The sequence below is a fragment of the Centruroides sculpturatus genome, unplaced genomic scaffold, assembly GCF_000671375.1.
Source record: "Centruroides sculpturatus isolate CEXI.00-Female unplaced genomic scaffold, Cexi_2.0 scaffold714, whole genome shotgun sequence".
NCBI lineage: Eukaryota > Metazoa > Arthropoda > Arachnida > Scorpiones > Buthidae > Centruroides > Centruroides sculpturatus.
The window spans coordinates 125,952-145,364 of NW_019384967.1; the positions used below are offsets into that span (position 1 = coordinate 125,952).

The following is a 19,413-nucleotide window of genomic DNA, read 5'->3' on the forward strand; positions in this document are numbered from 1 at the left end:
CCGGGGCAACTTCGTCAATTTCTCTCTTCTTGTAAAGTTGTAATTATTTTAATTATTTTTATTTCCAAACTGATTTTAACCAGTTCTATAGTAAGGTAACATTCCAATAGACAATATGCAAAGCTTTTTTTTCAATTTACAGCAGTATTTATTACACAAAATTTAAGTAAAGCTTAACATGCCGATCTTGCCCCGGTCTCCCCTATAAAATATTAAAATGTTTTCGTACGTTATATAACATATAAAAGCATATTAGTCTATTATACAATATATTAAGCATTTAATAACATGCTACAAATTTATTGTATAAGTACATTACAGTAATATATAGTACTATATTATACTATATTTTTATTATATAAATTTAAATTAGTTAATAAAATTCTAATTTAAATTTTTAAGTAAAATGTTTTATTTGCTTAATAAAACATTTTACACATTAAGCAAATGTTTTATTTGCTTAATAAAACATTTTACTTAAAATTATAAAAATATAAATTTGAATTTAAAATTTAATTAATAAAGTATTATATATTTAAATTTAAAATTTATTAAATTAATTTATCTTAGCCTCATTTCTCTAACAACTCAACATCCCATCTTCAAGCATCCTTCTAACATGTTTTCAACATTCTAATTCTCCTCATCCTGCTTATAACCTTTGAACATCTTTATCATCTATCACCTTCTCTTATGTTTCTTCATCTTCTTCCATCACCCTCAACAACATCTCTTACATTCTCTAATCATCCTTTCCAACATAATTAGAAATATATATACATATATTTGACTTTTAAAAAGAATATATCTTTAAAAAATAAAAACAAAATAATTAATTTTCTTTATAAATTATTTGGATTTTTCAGATTGTGAAAATGATGATCGTTGTTGTTTTTATATTCGCTGTATGCTGGTTGCCCTATCACGTTTACTTTATTTTGGCTCATCATCTTCCCGCTATTATTGACTCGGATTATACACCGCAAATTTATCTATTTATTTACTGGTTGGCCATGTCCAATTCCATGTATAATCCCATGATTTATTGTTGGATGAATACCAGGTGAGATACACATCATTCATTTCTAAAAATTCTTAAAAAAAAATCCATAAAAATTTGTCTGTATATACTGTATGATATATACGTTTGTGTTAAAAGAATTTTACTATAATTTATATTTTTTTAAATTTTAAGAAAAATGTAAGCAATTTTTTAAAGCATATTAGGGTTANTTTAAACATTATTAAACAAAATTAAAAATTCTAGATTAATGAATTAATTTTTTTAGTTTAAAATTAATATGGCGTTGTATTTTTATACGTTACGTTGAAACCGGGAATGTTTCTCATTTCGTGAAATCGCCAGTTGATGTGCCGATTTCTCATTTCACTAATCTGACTTATTGCCAAGTTCACGAAATTGGCAATTGCGCCAAGTAACATTAGGGCAAAATTGTGTTAAATCTATAAATTTACGTATTTTGGAGGACAAAGTTGACAATTTAGCAATTTTTTTAAACTAGATTTAGTGGATTTGACTATTTTTATTGAAATGTCTAGCTATAAATTTAAATTTTGAGTTTGCAACATTATTGGAAAGCATTCATTTTGTTTTGGAGTTTCTGGGTGCATTGCCTGAAAAAGTGGCTTTAATACAGCTGGTTACCAATGATGTAGACAGTTTAATTTGAAACGGCTTAGCTTGCTTATCCAGCAGTGGCGTATTATAGTTTTATGAGGCCCAGGCGAATTAGAATTAGAGGCCCCCAAGTAGTGTTGACTTAAAACAATTTTCTTCGGGAGAATTTCTTGGAGAAAATATTTTCTTATAAAAAATTGGTTTGGGACCCCTGATGGTGAGGCCCAGACAATTGCCCTCTTTCCCCGTAGGATAATGCGCCCTCTAATTTTAAAGTTTTTGCTGTAAGTTATTTCTCTATTACATGTTTACGCCCTATTCTAGTGTTAATGTAATATTTAAATAATAGCTTACTATTGTAAAATTAACGTTTAACTCTAATATCCATCTAATTCAATATCTAATATAAGCCAAAAAAGTAAAATATTTGATAAATATTTGAAGAAAATTATTTACCAGATTACATAAAAATTAGCTTATTAATTACATAATAATTATTAATATGTAATTAAAAACCAATAAAATAATCATTGGTTAAAGCCGTTTACTTTATAATTCCGCTTTCCGCCATCTTGCTGACGAAACCGGAACTAAGTATGACGTCATTTTCATTTTTACGTATTTCATTTGATTTTTTAAAGCTTACAATACATTTTATAATGCCGTTTGTTCAATTATGGCTTAGAAATCTTCAAGTAAGAAGATTTCTAAGCCATAATTCAATGAGCGAAACAAATGTCGGCATTTTATTGAAAAATATAAAACGACGATTTCACGAAATAAGTATTTTAATATTAGCCTATTTCGAAAATTCGGCTGAAAATTTGCCTAATTTACAAAATGAGCAACATTCCTGGATTTAGCGGTATCCAATTTAAAAACGAATAAACCAATTTATTGATTTTGTTTTTAATTAAAAAAGAATAAAAAAAAATTATTATTTTGTTCGAGTTCTTCCGAAAGGAACCAATATCTAATTTTAATCAGAAATAAAAACTCAATTAATATATAATTAAACACTATTAAATATAATTAATGAGTTGTTTTTTTTAGATTAATACGACATTAATTTTTTAAAAAGCACTCTGTTTTTTAAATTTTTTAAATACGGAATTTTTTAATGAGAACAATTCATCATTTCTACGTTTATTAACTTTTGTGTACTCAATTATATATAATTTTCAATGAATAAAATCATTCTTTCACATTTTAGATTTATATAAAAAGAATATCTTTTGATTTAAAAAAAAAAAAGACAAAATAAAAATTAATTTTGTTCAATTTCCTCTCAAAGGAACCAATATCTAATTTTAATTAGGGATAGAAACTCAATTAATATATAGTTAAACACTGTTAAATATAATTAATGAGTTGTATTTTTTTTTTAGGTAGACAAAAATAAGAAGTGTTATTTTTTATATAAATAAATTATTTTAATGAATAATTTTATTTTATTTTATTAAATCTCCATTCATTTTAAAAGAAGTTTTGTTTATTTAGTTAATTAAATACATATTCAATCGCTTGTTGCATTCGTTTCTTCAGTTTTTGAATTTTTAAACGTGTACACAAAGAACTAGTACATAGAATCGTACAACGTTGCATTTTTAACAGAATGTTTTCCTCTTTTAGCATCGAAATTGTTTTTTCTTTTTGATTTTTTTATTATTTTTTCTTTTCTTCTTCTTCTTCTAATTCCATTTTGAAAATTGAACCGTGACGTCACTGTAGTCAAACACGACTTGTGCCAATCGCTTGTGACAACTGTGACAGGTCACATCTGCATCTTATTGATGTTAAGAGAGAGAGAAACATGTTTATCTTGAATATTTTTAAATACAAATTAAAGGTTTTTTAAATAAAACTCTCATTAAGATAATATCGTTTCAAGTATTGGTTTCTTTTTTTATTAACTTTATATTCTAAATAATGTAAATGTTTATATAATAATTCAAATTTAGGAGTAATTCTTCTCAATTCCATATTCAATTTATAGGAACTTTTATGGTTTTACGTTATAAAAAAAAACAAATTTGTATATAATAATTCGAATTAAGTATTAATTCCTCTTAATTTTCCGCATTATAATATTAAACAAAATTAAAAATTCTAGATTAATGAATTAATTTTTTTAGTTTAAAATTAATATGGCGTTGTATTTTTATACGTTACGTTGAAACCGGGAATGTTTCTCATTTCGTGAAATCGCCAGTTGATGTGCCGATTTCGATTTCACTAATCTGACTTATTGCCAAGTTCACGAAATTGGCAATTGCGCCAAGTAACATTAGGGCAAAATTGTGTTAAATCTATAAATTTACGTATTTTGGAGGACAAAGTTGACAATTTAGCAATTTTTTTAAACTAGATTTAGTGGATTTGACTATTTTTATTGAAATGTCTAGCTATAAATTTAAATTTTGAGTTTGCAACATTATTGGAAAGCATTCATTTTGTTTTGGAGTTTCTGGGTGCATTGCCTGAAAAAGTGGCTTTAATACAGCTGGTTACCAATGATGTAGACAGTTTAATTTGAAACGGCTTAGCTTGCTTATCCAGCAGTGGCGTATTATAGTTTTATGAGGCCCAGGCGAATTAGAATTAGAGGCCCCCAAGTAGTGTTGACTTAAAACAATTTTCTTCGGGAGAATTTCTTGGAGAAAATATTTTCTTATAAAAAATTGGTTTGGGACCCCTGATGGTGAGGCCCAGACAATTGCCCTCTTTCCCCGTAGGATAATGCGCCCTCTAATTTTAAAGTTTTTGCTGTAAGTTATTTCTCTATTACATGTTTACGCCCTATTCTAGTGTTAATGTAATATTTAAATAATAGCTTACTATTGTAAAATTAACGTTTAACTCTAATATCCATCTAATTCAATATCTAATATAAGCCAAAAAAGTAAAATATTTGATAAATATTTGAAGAAAATTATTTACCAGATTACATAAAAATTAGCTTATTAATTACATAATAATTATTAATATGTAATTAAAAACCAATAAAATAATCATTGGTTAAAGCCGTTTACTTTATAATTCCGCTTTCCGCCATCTTGCTGACGAAACCGGAACTAAGTATGACGTCATTTTCATTTTTACGTATTTCATTTGATTTTTTAAAGCTTACAATACATTTTATAATGCCGTTTGTTCAATTATGGCTTAGAAATCTTCAAGTAAGAAGATTTCTAAGCCATAATTCAATGAGCGAAACAAATGTCGGCATTTTATTGAAAAATATAAAACGACGATTTCACGAAATAAGTATTTTAATATTAGCCTATTTCGAAAATTCGGCTGAAAATTTGCCTAATTTACAAAATGAGCAACATTCCTGGATTTAGCGGTATCCAATTTAAAAACGAATAAACCAATTTATTGATTTTGTTTTTAATTAAAAAAGAATAAAAAAAAATTATTATTTTGTTCGAGTTCTTCCGAAAGGAACCAATATCTAATTTTAATCAGAAATAAAAACTCAATTAATATATAATTAAACACTATTAAATATAATTAATGAGTTGTTTTTTTTAGATTAATACGACATTAATTTTTTAAAAAGCACTCTGTTTTTTAAATTTTTTAAATACGGAATTTTTTAATGAGAACAATTCATCATTTCTACGTTTATTAACTTTTGTGTACTCAATTATATATAATTTTCAATGAATAAAATCATTCTTTCACATTTTAGATTTATATAAAAAGAATATCTTTTGATTTAAAAAAAAAAAAGACAAAATAAAAATTAATTTTGTTCAATTTCCTCTCAAAGGAACCAATATCTAATTTTAATTAGGGATAGAAACTCAATTAATATATAGTTAAACACTGTTAAATATAATTAATGAGTTGTATTTTTTTTTTAGGTAGACAAAAATAAGAAGTGTTATTTTTTATATAAATAAATTATTTTAATGAATAATTTTATTTTATTTTATTAAATCTCCATTCATTTTAAAAGAAGTTTTGTTTATTTAGTTAATTAAATACATATTCAATCGCTTGTTGCATTCGTTTCTTCAGTTTTTGAATTTTTAAACGTGTACACAAAGAACTAGTACATAGAATCGTACAACGTTGCATTTTTAACAGAATGTTTTCCTCTTTTAGCATCGAAATTGTTTTTTCTTTTTGATTTTTTTATTATTTTTTCTTTTCTTCTTCTTCTTCTAATTCCATTTTGAAAATTGAACCGTGACGTCACTGTAGTCAAACACGACTTGTGCCAATCGCTTGTGACAACTGTGACAGGTCACATCTGCATCTTATTGATGTTAAGAGAGAGAGAAACATGTTTATCTTGAATATTTTTAAATACAAATTAAAGGTTTTTTAAATAAAACTCTCATTAAGATAATATCGTTTCAAGTATTGGTTTCTTTTTTTATTAACTTTATATTCTAAATAATGTAAATGTTTATATAATAATTCAAATTTAGGAGTAATTCTTCTCAATTCCATATTCAATTTATAGGAACTTTTATGGTTTTACGTTATAAAAAAAAACAAATTTGTATATAATAATTCGAATTAAGTATTAATTCCTCTTAATTTTCCGCATTATAATCGATTTTTTTGATAATTTTTCTTCTAAATCATATAAATTTATATATCTAGAAAATCAGATTCAGCTTATTTCTTCTTAAATTTGTAATCTGTGTTTGATATTCTATTTTTTTTTAAATATTTTTTTAAAAATAAAAATTATTAAACAAACAAAAATAATATATTTCTTCTAAATTTTTGAAAATGTTAATATTCAAAAAAATAATAATAAATAAATAACTGTAAATGCTAACAACAAGTAAAATCTTTATTAATTTCACAAGATATGACACGTGACCTCCCTCTACCTACCCATCTCTTGACCTTTAACTCTCAGAATTTAATATTTTAGTCATTACAACATCCNATATTTTTATATAAATTTAGATAATTCCTAATAAAGATAATTAAAATTATTTTAAGCATATTTTTGACCAATGAGAGGTTTTATATGTCTGAAAACTGATAGTTTGATTAATTACATCACTGGCGTGACGTCTCAGACATGACGTCAAGAGCGAACAGAATAATATAATTTTTCTCATTTACATAATTAAAAAATGTTTCTAAAAATTTACAATAAGAGTTTCGTAATAAATTTACAATATTTAAATATACGCTCATAAAGAGTCTTTTATACTAACGAAACACAATTACCTTAACAATTATCAATAATATAGATTAATTAACTAGAAAATATTATATTCAAGCATCGTCTAACGGTTTTATATATTTCTATCTGTTTATATTACCACAAAATAAATTCCTCAGGCGTCATCTGAATATTGATTAAACGTTAACATAATTTATAGAATCATATCACGCATTTCATAGTTTGTTACACACAAGACCAACCATTAAAAAAAAACAACTAAAAATACCGCTAAATCTCTAACCTTCTAAAAAGTCTAAATTTCCGAATCCAATAAAACCTCTAAAATATCTAAATCTGTAAAGAAATCTCTCTAAATTACTAAAATCTCGAAACTTCTAAATCCTCTAAAAATATTCTATTGTGATCTATGTAAGTTTTATTTCTTAATAACTCTCAATATTTACTTTAAGATAATATTTAACTAATTTAAAATTAAGAATAAATAAATAAATATGGATTTTCCTTACATTTTTAATATAGAAATTGATCAAGATATCACATAGATTACTTGCCACTTTCTCATTTATTATATGACTTTCTATATACTATTATAAGAAGTAACGTTGTTATTTATCATCTAGATTTATTTCTTATATATCAAAATCAGAAGCTATGATCAACGGCCCATTTGACAGTATTTTTTTCTATAAATGATTGCCATTGGCTCAGTTCATATCCAGGACTTACTTTCATAAAAGTCATCATCTCTTGTACATCTAATCTTATACAAAGCTTTACTGATTCCATTTATTTGGTAGTCGCATCGTGTTGCTAGAATTACATTCTTGTTGCTGTAATGTTATTCTATTCAACCTTTAACCTCTTGCTTGCTCCATCACATTTATATAATTTAATGGTTCCGAATGGTAAATCTATAGTTCTGTTAACTGTAAGTTTTTTCCAAGAATTGTTTTCTTCCATCACAATACTATTACTATCTGTTTTGTATTGTGTTATATATATATATAATGTACAAGAAATCAAAATGGATAGTTTCATTTTTATCGAATGTATTTTTTCTCTTTTCATGCCAATTATTGTATAAAAATTGTTATATTTTTTATAAAAGTATTTTCAAAATTGTATTTAAAATTGTTAAGAAAATAATGATATTTTATTGTTTTAAAGTTTAAAATCATTGTATGAATTAATGATTTTAACTTCCTTAAATTTTTTTGTATATAAAAGTAAAGTTGAATTCTTTTATATCTAAAAATGTAAATTTAATTTTTAAATTAATACATTCGTATACTTATAAACCAAAAACATTGATTTCAAAAATGTGTATGTTTTTTATCTATATGTTACCGCTAAAGGTCGAAATCCGTTAATGTGCGCATTACCTAGCTAATCTGCAGATTAACTAGGGTGATCCGTTAAAGCTGCGAAAATTATTCCATTTCTCAAATTACCTAGGTAATGTTCAGATTATCTAGGTAATCTGCAAATTACCTACTAGGCACTCGGTAAAGTGAAAATAAGATTTTTGCTGGAACAACAGCAACGTTTCTGTACGCTTAAATTAACATAATGTTATTTATTTAATTTTCAATATCTAAAGAATCAAGTTAATACAATCAACAAATTAGTTGATTGAATCAATCATCAATCAATTAAAAAAACTTTAATACAAAAATCAAACGGTTTAAAATATTACTACAATTAGGGAAATGAATTTGCAAAACATATGATAAAATTGTACTTACTTATTAGTGCAATCTAAAGATTGGTGACACTTTGAATTACGTAGCAATTGGTTTTTGCGACAAGCACGCCTATTTGTGGTACATTTAGATTTGCAGTCACATTTTCTGAAACCCTGCCCAGTACCAAGGGATTGTTTTATTGCTGTTTGACGTAAAGATATTTCTACAGCAGGGACATCCATCTTCTTTCGTTAAAAATCTCTCTTTGCAAACACTGAATTCAGATTTTGCATACAATTGTTTTAAAATACCTGTTTTAGTATCAAGTTTATAAAAGCCATCCTCTGTTTTACTAAGAACCACAGCTAAAATTGAACGTGCATCAGTTTTTGCTCTGTCTTCTTCGGGTACTTTAATTCTCACAGCGAAACCTTCATCGACGTTTGGGTGCTTTGCATTAGAAACTGCTAACATTTTCTTTGCTTGCTTTTCTAAACATTTCTTGGCTTCATCACGCTGTATTTTCTGATCCATATTCTTTTTACAGATGATGCACAATACATTCTTACCATACCCTTCCTCTTTAGGATCTACTTCACCACAAACTGCGTGAACAAACATATTACACGATTTACACTTGTGAGCACTTGATGCTGCTTTTGAGCAAACAATACAGACTATGTCTTGTATAGTGCTCTTTACAGGCTCCGTACGAAACTGTGATGGCGATTCTGCTGAAGTTGAGAGTAACTCAGTGATGACTTCTTCAACTTGCAGAGGCGATTCCTTGGAGGTGCAGGGTAACTGAATATTCTTCGTGACTGCATCATCAATCAACGGTATAGAAGGCAGTTTAAGATTACTATCGGTAAATTCTTGTATTTCTATAGGTGATTCTGTAGAAGCGGGGGATAACGGAATGTCCTCTTGAGTAAGATTTGACTGTGATCTCATAATCACAGTCTCTTGTGAATCTTCTAATTTTTCAAGGTCTTCTTCAGTTTTTATCGAATGTCAAACAATTCTCCGGCATGGACAAACTTTTTCAAACCTTTCTCGCGCATCTGACAACGGCTCAATGAGTTTTTCACAGCCTCGTACAGTCAACACATCACACCTTTGAATTATTTGATAATCTCGAGATGATTCTTTCTTCTTGGAAACTTTTATTTGCTTTACATCTTCAATTATGGAATCATACTTTGGTTTGTTATTAAAACACTACGTATTATATTTTAAATCTTCGCTAAAGAGGTTTGCGAAGAATCTTTTCTTGATTTTACTCACCAATTCGGTGCTTGCTTGCATTCTAGGATTTAAATTTATCTACGTAAAAAGAAGGAGTGGGGAAAGGAAGTGAAAGAAACAAACTTTTGAACTTTAACGATACGGAAGCCGTTAATGTGCAGATTACCTAGATACTCTGCAAATTACCTAGGTAATTTGAGAAATTGAACAATTTTCGCAGCTTTAACGGATCACCCTAGTTAATCTGCAGATTAGCTAGGTAATGTACACATTAACGGATTTCGAGCTTTAGCGGTAACATATACATAAAGTTTAATTGTTGTTAAATTGTACAGTATTCATATTATCTTATGTATTACACAAGCACCACCCAATTGTACAATAATGCAACATGGCTTTCATAAGTCCCTTAGATACAAGTCTATGGCATTCTTAAAGGCCACCCTCTATATTATTGCATAGTCATTGTTAATATTTTCTTCTATAGCATTATTGCATGTACAGTGCAGTACCATACAATAATGCTGTAGAAGAATATATTCCTTATGGCACAGTTATTGCATAACATAGCTTTACAATGTGGCATTTTTGCTGCATGGTGGTATGAATTAAACAAGAATGCCATATTGTAACTGACGAATGTACAGTACAGTAATGTTCTATAGGAAACTATTCTAAAATAACTATGTAATAACAGAGTTACTTTTATTGCATTGTTAAGTTTGTTTTGTTAAGTTATGGCAATGCAACACTTGGGCGATCTGCCTAGAGGATGTTTTCCGGGAGGTCTTTTTAAGGGTAACTGTCCCCTATTCAGGCGTAAGTTACGGACGTGGAGAAAACCCGTCCGGGCGAGGCGCGAACCCACGACCGAACTCCCACTGTTCAGGGAACGGAACCGCTTGGTCAAGAATGATGTCAGTTTCTATTTATGGCATATACGAAAACCACATTGCATTATTATACAATCTAATATTACAGTAATATTTCGAAACAAATTTTTATAGGAGACGGTTACATTTTCCATGGCTCATACAATAAGCCTATAATTGTGTATAGATCATCTGATATAAAAATAATAGTGTATAGTATTATATATTTAGTACTATACGTATATATAGAATTATACTATTAGTGTCTTAAACATTATATATGTAAAATATTAAAATAGAACTTGATAATGACCACTAAAGGTTAAAATATCAACTATATTTTACAAGAATTCTGTAGAAAACATACAATAAATATCAATATATATTTTTTTTACTGGAAACTAGTTTTTTCATTCTAAAAATATTTATTGCTTCCATGAGTTTATAGTAAATAAAACGAATTACTTTATTACCTTTAAATTGAGAAATATGTCAAGATGATAAATCTAGAGTAATACATAGGTAATATCTTCTTAGATAATACATCATCCATAAGTAAACTACATACTCTTTATCTTACAGGTAAGAGAAGAAATCTTTTCGTTTGGCTATGAGCGATTTCTTTTCAAACTAATGGATAAACATATTTTACTGTCATCTTCAGACCAGACTATCCTTTATGTTTTTCGTATCACTTTAACGTTAGAGCGACGGCAATTAATCTCTATAAATCACAAGAAATTTTCAAAATATTATTATTTTTATGAAGTTGTTTTTAAAATTAATTATTTATTTTATATAATAATGAAAGCGTTCTATTTGTTTTATTATATATACGTTTTTTTTTACTTTTCTTTTTTAATAGAACATTTTTAAAGGTTTCTAGTATAATTGAATGTAATTAATCTTGTGAGATTTAGAAAAAAATAAATTTTAGGATCCTTCTTATCATATATTTCATTTTAATCTTAGGTATAACGCGTCACTACTTTAAAAACATAAAATGAAGTTAAATAAAGTTAAAAAGTATTATATTGTTTAAATAAGAAAATTTTGCAAAAATAAAGGGGTTTTTTCTCTTAATACATAAGAAATACAATAGAATAAATCAATTTTAACAAATATTTTTGAGGCTCGAGACACATGTCTCCGCTGGCCTTCTCTTTAATAGCACACATATATAAGTAGTTTCTATGTTAATTAATAAAGTAAATGTGTGGTTTTTTTAGGGTAGCAGATATGAAGGCCTCGCATAAAAATAATGAATAAAATGTCCTGATACTGAGAAGTTGAGCTTTTCAAAAAATAAAATAAAAGTGAGACAAGAAATTTAACGAGAATATTTAAAAAATTATTTTTCATAATTTTGTTACACATTTTAAAATAAAAATCAGATTTTATATTAAAATAGCTTTAAAAAATAATAAGTAGATGTTTAAAATTAATATTAACATACATAATTTTTTTTTTAAATTCTTGAATTTTTTTTACATTAAAATATAATTTTATTACTTTTACAAGCTTTAATTTTATTCATTTAAAAATAAATAAATAAAATTGTATATTTTAAAAGGGTGAAATGTAAGTTTATAAATTGATTATTATAATTTATATAATTTGTATAATANTTCAACGGCGATTAAAATTATTTATATTAATGATGTCTCCGAAGTTCAAGGAACTATTCGCAGAAAAATAAGTTATTAGAAATCGTCCGCTGTTTGCTGAGCTGTTCCGCGACGAAAACAATGTTGAGCAATGGCGATGTCGAATGGTGACACTCGGTAAGTAATCCTACAATTTTTTATTTTTAGTGTAGTTTATACGGATTATTTCCAAAAAAAATATACGTATTTTGGAAATGTTGAGTTGGATTAGTCTAGAATCGATTAATTTTATGGAAGATAATCTTTCAAACAGCCGTAGTCCGTAAACTTGACACGTGTTGGGTTGTGATTGGAAGGATTCGTAAGAAATCGGATTCCTAAAGAATGGAACATATCTACATCTTATAGGGGGGTCGACTGTAAATAGAAATAGTGGTTGAACACTTATTAATGTTATTAAACAAAAACACTGATTAAGTTCCAGTGATGTCAAAAAATGTATATTTCACAATGATGCATCTTTAACACAAATCACTTTTAACATCAACTACTTTTGGGAGGGTCACCATGACTATTCATATTAACAAGTTCAACTGTAACTAAACTTTATAAAACTAAAAATGACTTAAATTATGGATGTTTTAAAACTTTAGTTAATATGCAAAACATTTAAATCTTAAATCATCATTTTCAGATTTTTCTTATTAATTTCTTATTTTTTACAATATTCTCAGATTCCATTTTTTCTCTCTCCTTTTCAAAATCCATACTGTAAATATGCATTATGCTAAATTTATTTATTTCAATTTATTTATATATTTATTTTCAATTACATCAGAAAAATTCTTGCAACAATAGGTTTCCTATCCCTAATTAACTGCAAAACACCAACAAAAAATACATAAAATATAATAAATAAAGTATAACAAAACACAGCATGAAAAAATTATAAAGAAAAAAATTATGAATCATATATTAATTTGCAGGCCTTTTTAAAATAATGATATTTATCTATAAAATACCATTTTTTTTACGATTAAACAACTTTATAAAATCCATTTATATTCTTTAAGTTGCTATTACTTTTACTATTTTAAAATCACTATACCAATAAATAATAATTCAATTTAAAGTAATTAACGGTTCAGCAGTAAAATAAACAGCAATTTTGGTTAATTAAGAGCGTTTTATCATTATAAGAGTTTAATATTTGATAAGATACAATACGATACGATATGTTTACTAAAATACCATCAAATCTTAAAGCTTCATAGTAATAAATATATACTGAAATATCCTCGAATATGCGAAAAATTTTATTAATTTATGATGAGTAATGCAAAATGTGTATGCTAAAAAATTTTTTAAACAGGATATTATGGCATGCCGCTCTATCACGTTGCAAGTGATCCTAAAAGGTCGATTTACACTGAATGCAATCGCTAGCGGATGCGGCAAGCTATGCGAATTTACGTCATTAATGACGTCGAAAACGATAAGATTTGAATATAATTGGTGGAATGAATGATGTGGCGTCATCAATGACGCAATTTTCGCATCGCTTTTCGCATTCGTTAGCGATTCGCGTTTCATTGCAATATTTCTAGCGATTTTTCGGCAATCAGAATGCAATACAATTTGTTCAATAGTATTCTAAAATATTTTAATTGAATTTTAATCATTAAACTTCAACAGAATCTTTTAACAGAACGAAAATCGCTAGTATATTCGAAAAACAATACGAAAATTGTGTCATCGATGACGCCATATTATTCATTTCACCAATTAAATTCAAACTTTATCGTTTTACGACGTCACTAATGACGTAAATTCGCATCTGCTAGCGATTGCATCCAGTGTAAATCGACTTTTTAGGGTCATTTACAATGCAATGGAGCGACATGCCACAATATTCCTTTAAAAACAAAAATTAAAAAAAGAAAAAGTAAATATTGTTTAGAGATTTTAGAATTCAGGAAACAGAACGACAACAAATATATTTTTCTATGATAAATTGTTCTTAAAACAAAGAATATCCAAGACAGATATTCTAGATGTAAACTCGTATATCATTTGAGAAAAATTGATTATTAAAATAATATTTCTTCATTATCGACATGAAAATTTTTACTTGAATGAATAATTATTTATAATTTTCAACGTCTTTAGAACAATCTTCAATTTCAAGAACCATCAAAGATATTAATCATTCTCAAATTCTTACAATTTAGATCTTTAATTTGCATTTTCTAAAAATACAAAATAGAAAAAAAAAGAGAGAGAGAGAAAAGATCTTTATTACGCTGTATCGAAACTTTAAATTCGATATAACATAAGTTTAAAATTATTATTAATTATCTTTAAAAGTCTAGCAATTTATATATTATCTGGAAATTTAATCCTCATATTAAATGAAGATTGTTATTTTTAATTATTCTATACAATATCATCAAATATTTATCATATTTTATTTACATCTTATATTTAAAAAAGATATTTTTATTACGTTATATCAGAGTTTTAACTTTAATTAGAAGTTTTAATTAAATTTTAAAATTATCATTAATTATTCTTTAAAAAAATTATAAAATTTTCATTGTAGTATCATCTGTCAAGCATTTATAAATTAAATATTCTATTAAAGTTGTGGAAGATTTTTACACGTAAAATAATCAAAAAATGTTATATTCATTTCAAATAATGAAGAATGAATTTCTAAAAATTTTAATTACTTAAAAAAAATGAAAGTTTTTACAAATTTATTCTTCATTGTTTCAAACAAATATATATTATTTTCTGGATGTAAAAATCTTCCATAGCTTTAATATAATCTTTAATTTCTAAATTGAAGCTAATACAAATTAATGATAGTAAAAATAGTGTTTTCTAAAAACGTAAATAAAGAGGTTTTCGTTGCGTTATATCGAAGCTTAAATTTCAATATAAAGTAAGCTTATTAATTATATTTTATACATTATTTTCATGTTAATTTTTAAAAAATTTAAACAGAATATTAATATTTTAGAAATTTATTCTTTATCAACTTAAATGAAGATCATTATTTTGATTGGTTTATATATAAAAATCTTCATTATAATTTACAGTAAGGTTAATAGAATCTTCAATTTCTAAATATCTAACAGATGTTATCATCTATCATCATTCGAAAAAAATCAATGATGTTTTCTTAGAAACAAAGATGACTTTATATTTAATATATATATTTCCCCTGTTAAATAAATTTTTATTTTTAAAATATAAAACAAAAAAAAACTGACAAATCTTGATAAAGACATTAATAAAAATTTATTTTAAATCTAATTTTAAAAATTAGATTTAAAAAAGTTAATTATTAAAATAAATTAAAAATTGAGTAAATTTTAATAAAATTTCTTTAAAGTAAAAAATATATTTATTTATTTTAGTATAAAGAATGATTTTTCAAGTGTTTTTTTTCCTTAGATATTTCGTTACTCTTCATATAAGAAATATGAAACGAAATGGAAAAATTATAGATTGATGATAAATTTTATTTATTTATTTTATTTTTCTTTTAACGAATATACAGTAAACAAGAGTAAGAGTACTAAAAAAAGTTATTATTTATCTAGAAAAGATAAAAAGTATTTCGATTAAGGAACTGGAATGACGTTAAGATCTTCAAAAAAAAAATATCCTTTACTATTATTAGTTCTTCAATAGTGTACAACTTGGAGTGCTCGATTTACCGGTAATTGTTGTAAGTCACGACACATCTTTCTACAAAAATTTGGTAGAAATCTTGGAGTTTTAAGATCGAAAAATCCAATCGACTTTTGCTCCTTAATGCATTATTTGATATTATATTAAAAAAAAAGTTTCTTTAATTTCCTCTAAAATGTTCAAAATATTCTTTTAAAAACCTCAAAAATTCTTCTTTTAAGAGAGCTCTGAAATGTTATCCACAATACAACAAATCATTATTTAATTTACCTTTCCATTTTAATTTGCATTGATTAATAAACATCAACCAATGCAAATTAAATGGAAAATATAATAAAAAAAGAGAGATTTAAATGAAGAAAATAATTAAAAAGTTAGGATTATCTTTAAAGTAATTAAACGAAAATTAAGTGAGGGGAATTTTGAATATTTAACCAATAAGATAAATAATATATAACAATTACATTTGATTATTTATAATTCAAATACGAAAGAAAAAACAGATATTGGTGAGAAATTCGGTTTATTTTAGTAGCTATTTGTTGTTGAATAAGCCAAGATGGCTATTGTAGTTAATGCCAGTTAATCCAATTGTTGTAATTCTCATGACGAGTTTGAACTCTTGTAACTTTGAAGCAAACTACTCTAATTGTTTAGATATTGCTACAAAGTGCTTCTTCGCATCTTTAGATACAACTCATTTACTACATTTGTTAGAAAATCTCCAATGTAATTATATGGCACGCGATAGTAAATGACTAATTCAAAATTTCAGGTATTTCATTTAAGTGTTTAAAGTAATTTCAGCTTTCAAATTATTTTATATGTATATATTTAAAATTTTAATTAATTTCTTTGATATTTCTCAAATTGTAAATACTGTTTATGTGTTTTTTTAGAAATGCGACGTTTTTAATAACTTTTGTCGTTTATTTTTAACAAATTTTTTATTAAAGATCGAATTTCTCGCTTGTATTAATAGGAAATTTTAATAAAATTCATCAGAAATATTCGAATTAAATCGCTCGTGACTAAACGAAGCGATTACTTTTTCTTTAGTGTATAAATTAGAATTTATTCTATAGTGGTGTATAGAATATAGTGTACAGAAATAATTATTTCATATCGAATGATAAATAAATCAAAATTGCTTCTTGAATTCGTTCTAAAATAGTTATAAATACAGCCAGATGATATAATTTCCTATAAATAGCGCCAGCCTCTTAAATCATAATGACTTGTTCTGCATATGATGAATATCTTTTAGTAATTCTAATTAATAAGTGTACGATTTTATGTTTTAAATCATATCGTCAACACCCTATCTAGTCCTCACTATTATACAGTTAAACCTCGATTTTACGCCATCAATTCTTTCTTTACTTATGAGATTGGCAGTAAAGGCTTTGGCTCTAGACTGAATTACCACAAACAGTATGAATTATATACAGTAATGAGATCTACACACGAATTTGAGAGTTTAAAAATGACGTAATCTAGTGATAAAGATGTTCTTTTCAACTCAAAATTGCACATTTAGTAATTCATCAGTGACCTTAAAATTCGGTTTCAAGATCAAAACCCTAAGAATTTTTCGAGAGTGGTTCATCCCGGATGTGTCAGGCCCATTCCTCACTCCCTGGTGTCCTATTGTGGGCCTGGCCGAACGCACTATGCCCCTGATAAAAGGCCCCTTTAGTGTCCACAGGACGGAAAGAGTAAAAAATTAATATTTATAAGAAAGATCCGTTAATTAACACTTTGCATGAGGGCGATACTATTTAATAGATGCTATATCTACGTTTGACTATAATTTTTTATGGTTGGAAATGCCTCAGTTTAGCGCCACACTCGATTTACTCCCAGCTTTAGAGGTAAACAAATGATGGCACTAAATCAAAGTTTCACTAGTTCATTAATTAATATATTTTAATCAAATTAAATTTTCGTATTATTTAAGTTAATTACTTTAAAAAATCGTTTTTTATTACATATTTTTCTTCTTTATAGATTCCGTCAAGGTTTCAAGAATGTCTTCCTCTTCTGTTTATGTCAACGTAAATTAAGGCTTTACGAAGAAAGGCAAACAGCAGCAAATTTTTATAGTTGTTCCGAAGCTTATCCCGATGTAAGGGTCACATGCAATGGTAACAAAAATGTAGCTATGACTACCGTTACAGAAACCATAAATGGTAGTGGAAGTTCAAGTACACCATTCCTTCCTCTTAAATTCGAAAACAAGAATAGTCGTTTGTCTATGGTGTGAAATGCTCACAGTTCGTAGTTTTTTGGAATTAAATCTAAATAAAGAAACAAAAATATATATAAAATAAAAGGTGCTATAAAGAGTTTTGCATAAAGAGTATCATCAAAGGAAGAAGTAAATAAAAAATTATATTCAACATATCTTTTAAAAACAAAACCAAAAAATGGCCTATACAAAACAAGAATACAATAATTATAAGGTATTTTACTGCTGATTTTACTAATAAAAAAAATTCATTTTTGCACAGCTATAAGCTACTTAATACTTTAAAAAATGGTCCAAAAAAATAATTTTTCTTCTAAAAAATATGTTAAAATAAGAAATTTGTATTCGATATCTTTGATATTTTCATGAAATGTAATGAAACTACCTCAAAAAAAAAATGACAGAAATGATGGTGAATTTCCATCCTAAACAACAACAGAAACTATAAGTTAAAGTTTTAGGTGCTTTTCTTTGTTTAAAATATAATTTTTGTCCTTTTTTTCCCCTTAAATTAACACCTGCAGCAATTACAATAAATAAGGCTTTCCGTAGGCCCTTAAGGAAATAACACAAAATGAGACTAAATGATGTACATTTTGAAAATATTGTGCTAGTGCATCATAAAAAGAAAAAAAAAAAATGTATTATACTCTGTGTTTTCTTCGTGTTTTTATGAAGAAATGTTTTAAAAAAATGTTAAAAAACACACAAAAATACGCGAATAAATAATAATAGGTGTGTCTATTTAATAAATAAATATCTAAAAAACAACCCCATTTTCTAAAAAATCGACATTTTATGAATTTTTTTTTTTTGAAGGGTGTTAGAAGAACGTAACATTTCTGATGTTATCCCCGGATAAAAAATGATGACAAAAGTTATGCCAAGTTGTAGCAAAATTAGATTACTTGGAAAATACCAAGGAACTGGGATAAAAAAACTAAATAAAAAAAAATTCTTTGCAATGTTCTTTGACTTCTCTTCTTGCACGACAGAAAAGCATTTGTCAATCTTCTGACTGCTTCTTTGGATGAACCAAAGATAACGTTTACAACTATTATTTGCATGCAAATGTCTGCAAGAATTTCAAAGAAAAAAAAATTATATTAAAAAAATATTTTAACTTCTCTCTAATTTTCCCCTTCATATTCTCCCAAAGTTCTTCCACACTTCCTTCCAAATTTAAATTTCGAAGTCTATTATTAGTCATACTCTNTTTATTTAAATTTGTCATATATATAT

General features: G+C 26.2%; 1 protein-coding gene across 1 annotated transcript in view; it reads left to right on the forward strand.

Moving 5' to 3' along the window:
* The window catches only part of LOC111632530 (tachykinin-like peptides receptor 99D), an 80,471-nt gene extending 62,052 nt beyond the window's left edge, over window positions 1-18,419 (forward strand). Inside the window, exons 4-5 of the mRNA XM_023376972.1 lie at window positions 867-1,063; window positions 17,931-18,419. Of these exons, the coding sequence (XP_023232740.1) occupies window positions 867-1,063; window positions 17,931-18,186 (453 nt within the window). The 3' untranslated portion in view covers window positions 18,187-18,419. The remainder of the gene's footprint in view (window positions 1-866; window positions 1,064-17,930) is intronic.
* The last annotated feature ends 994 nt before the right edge of the window (window positions 18,420-19,413 follow it).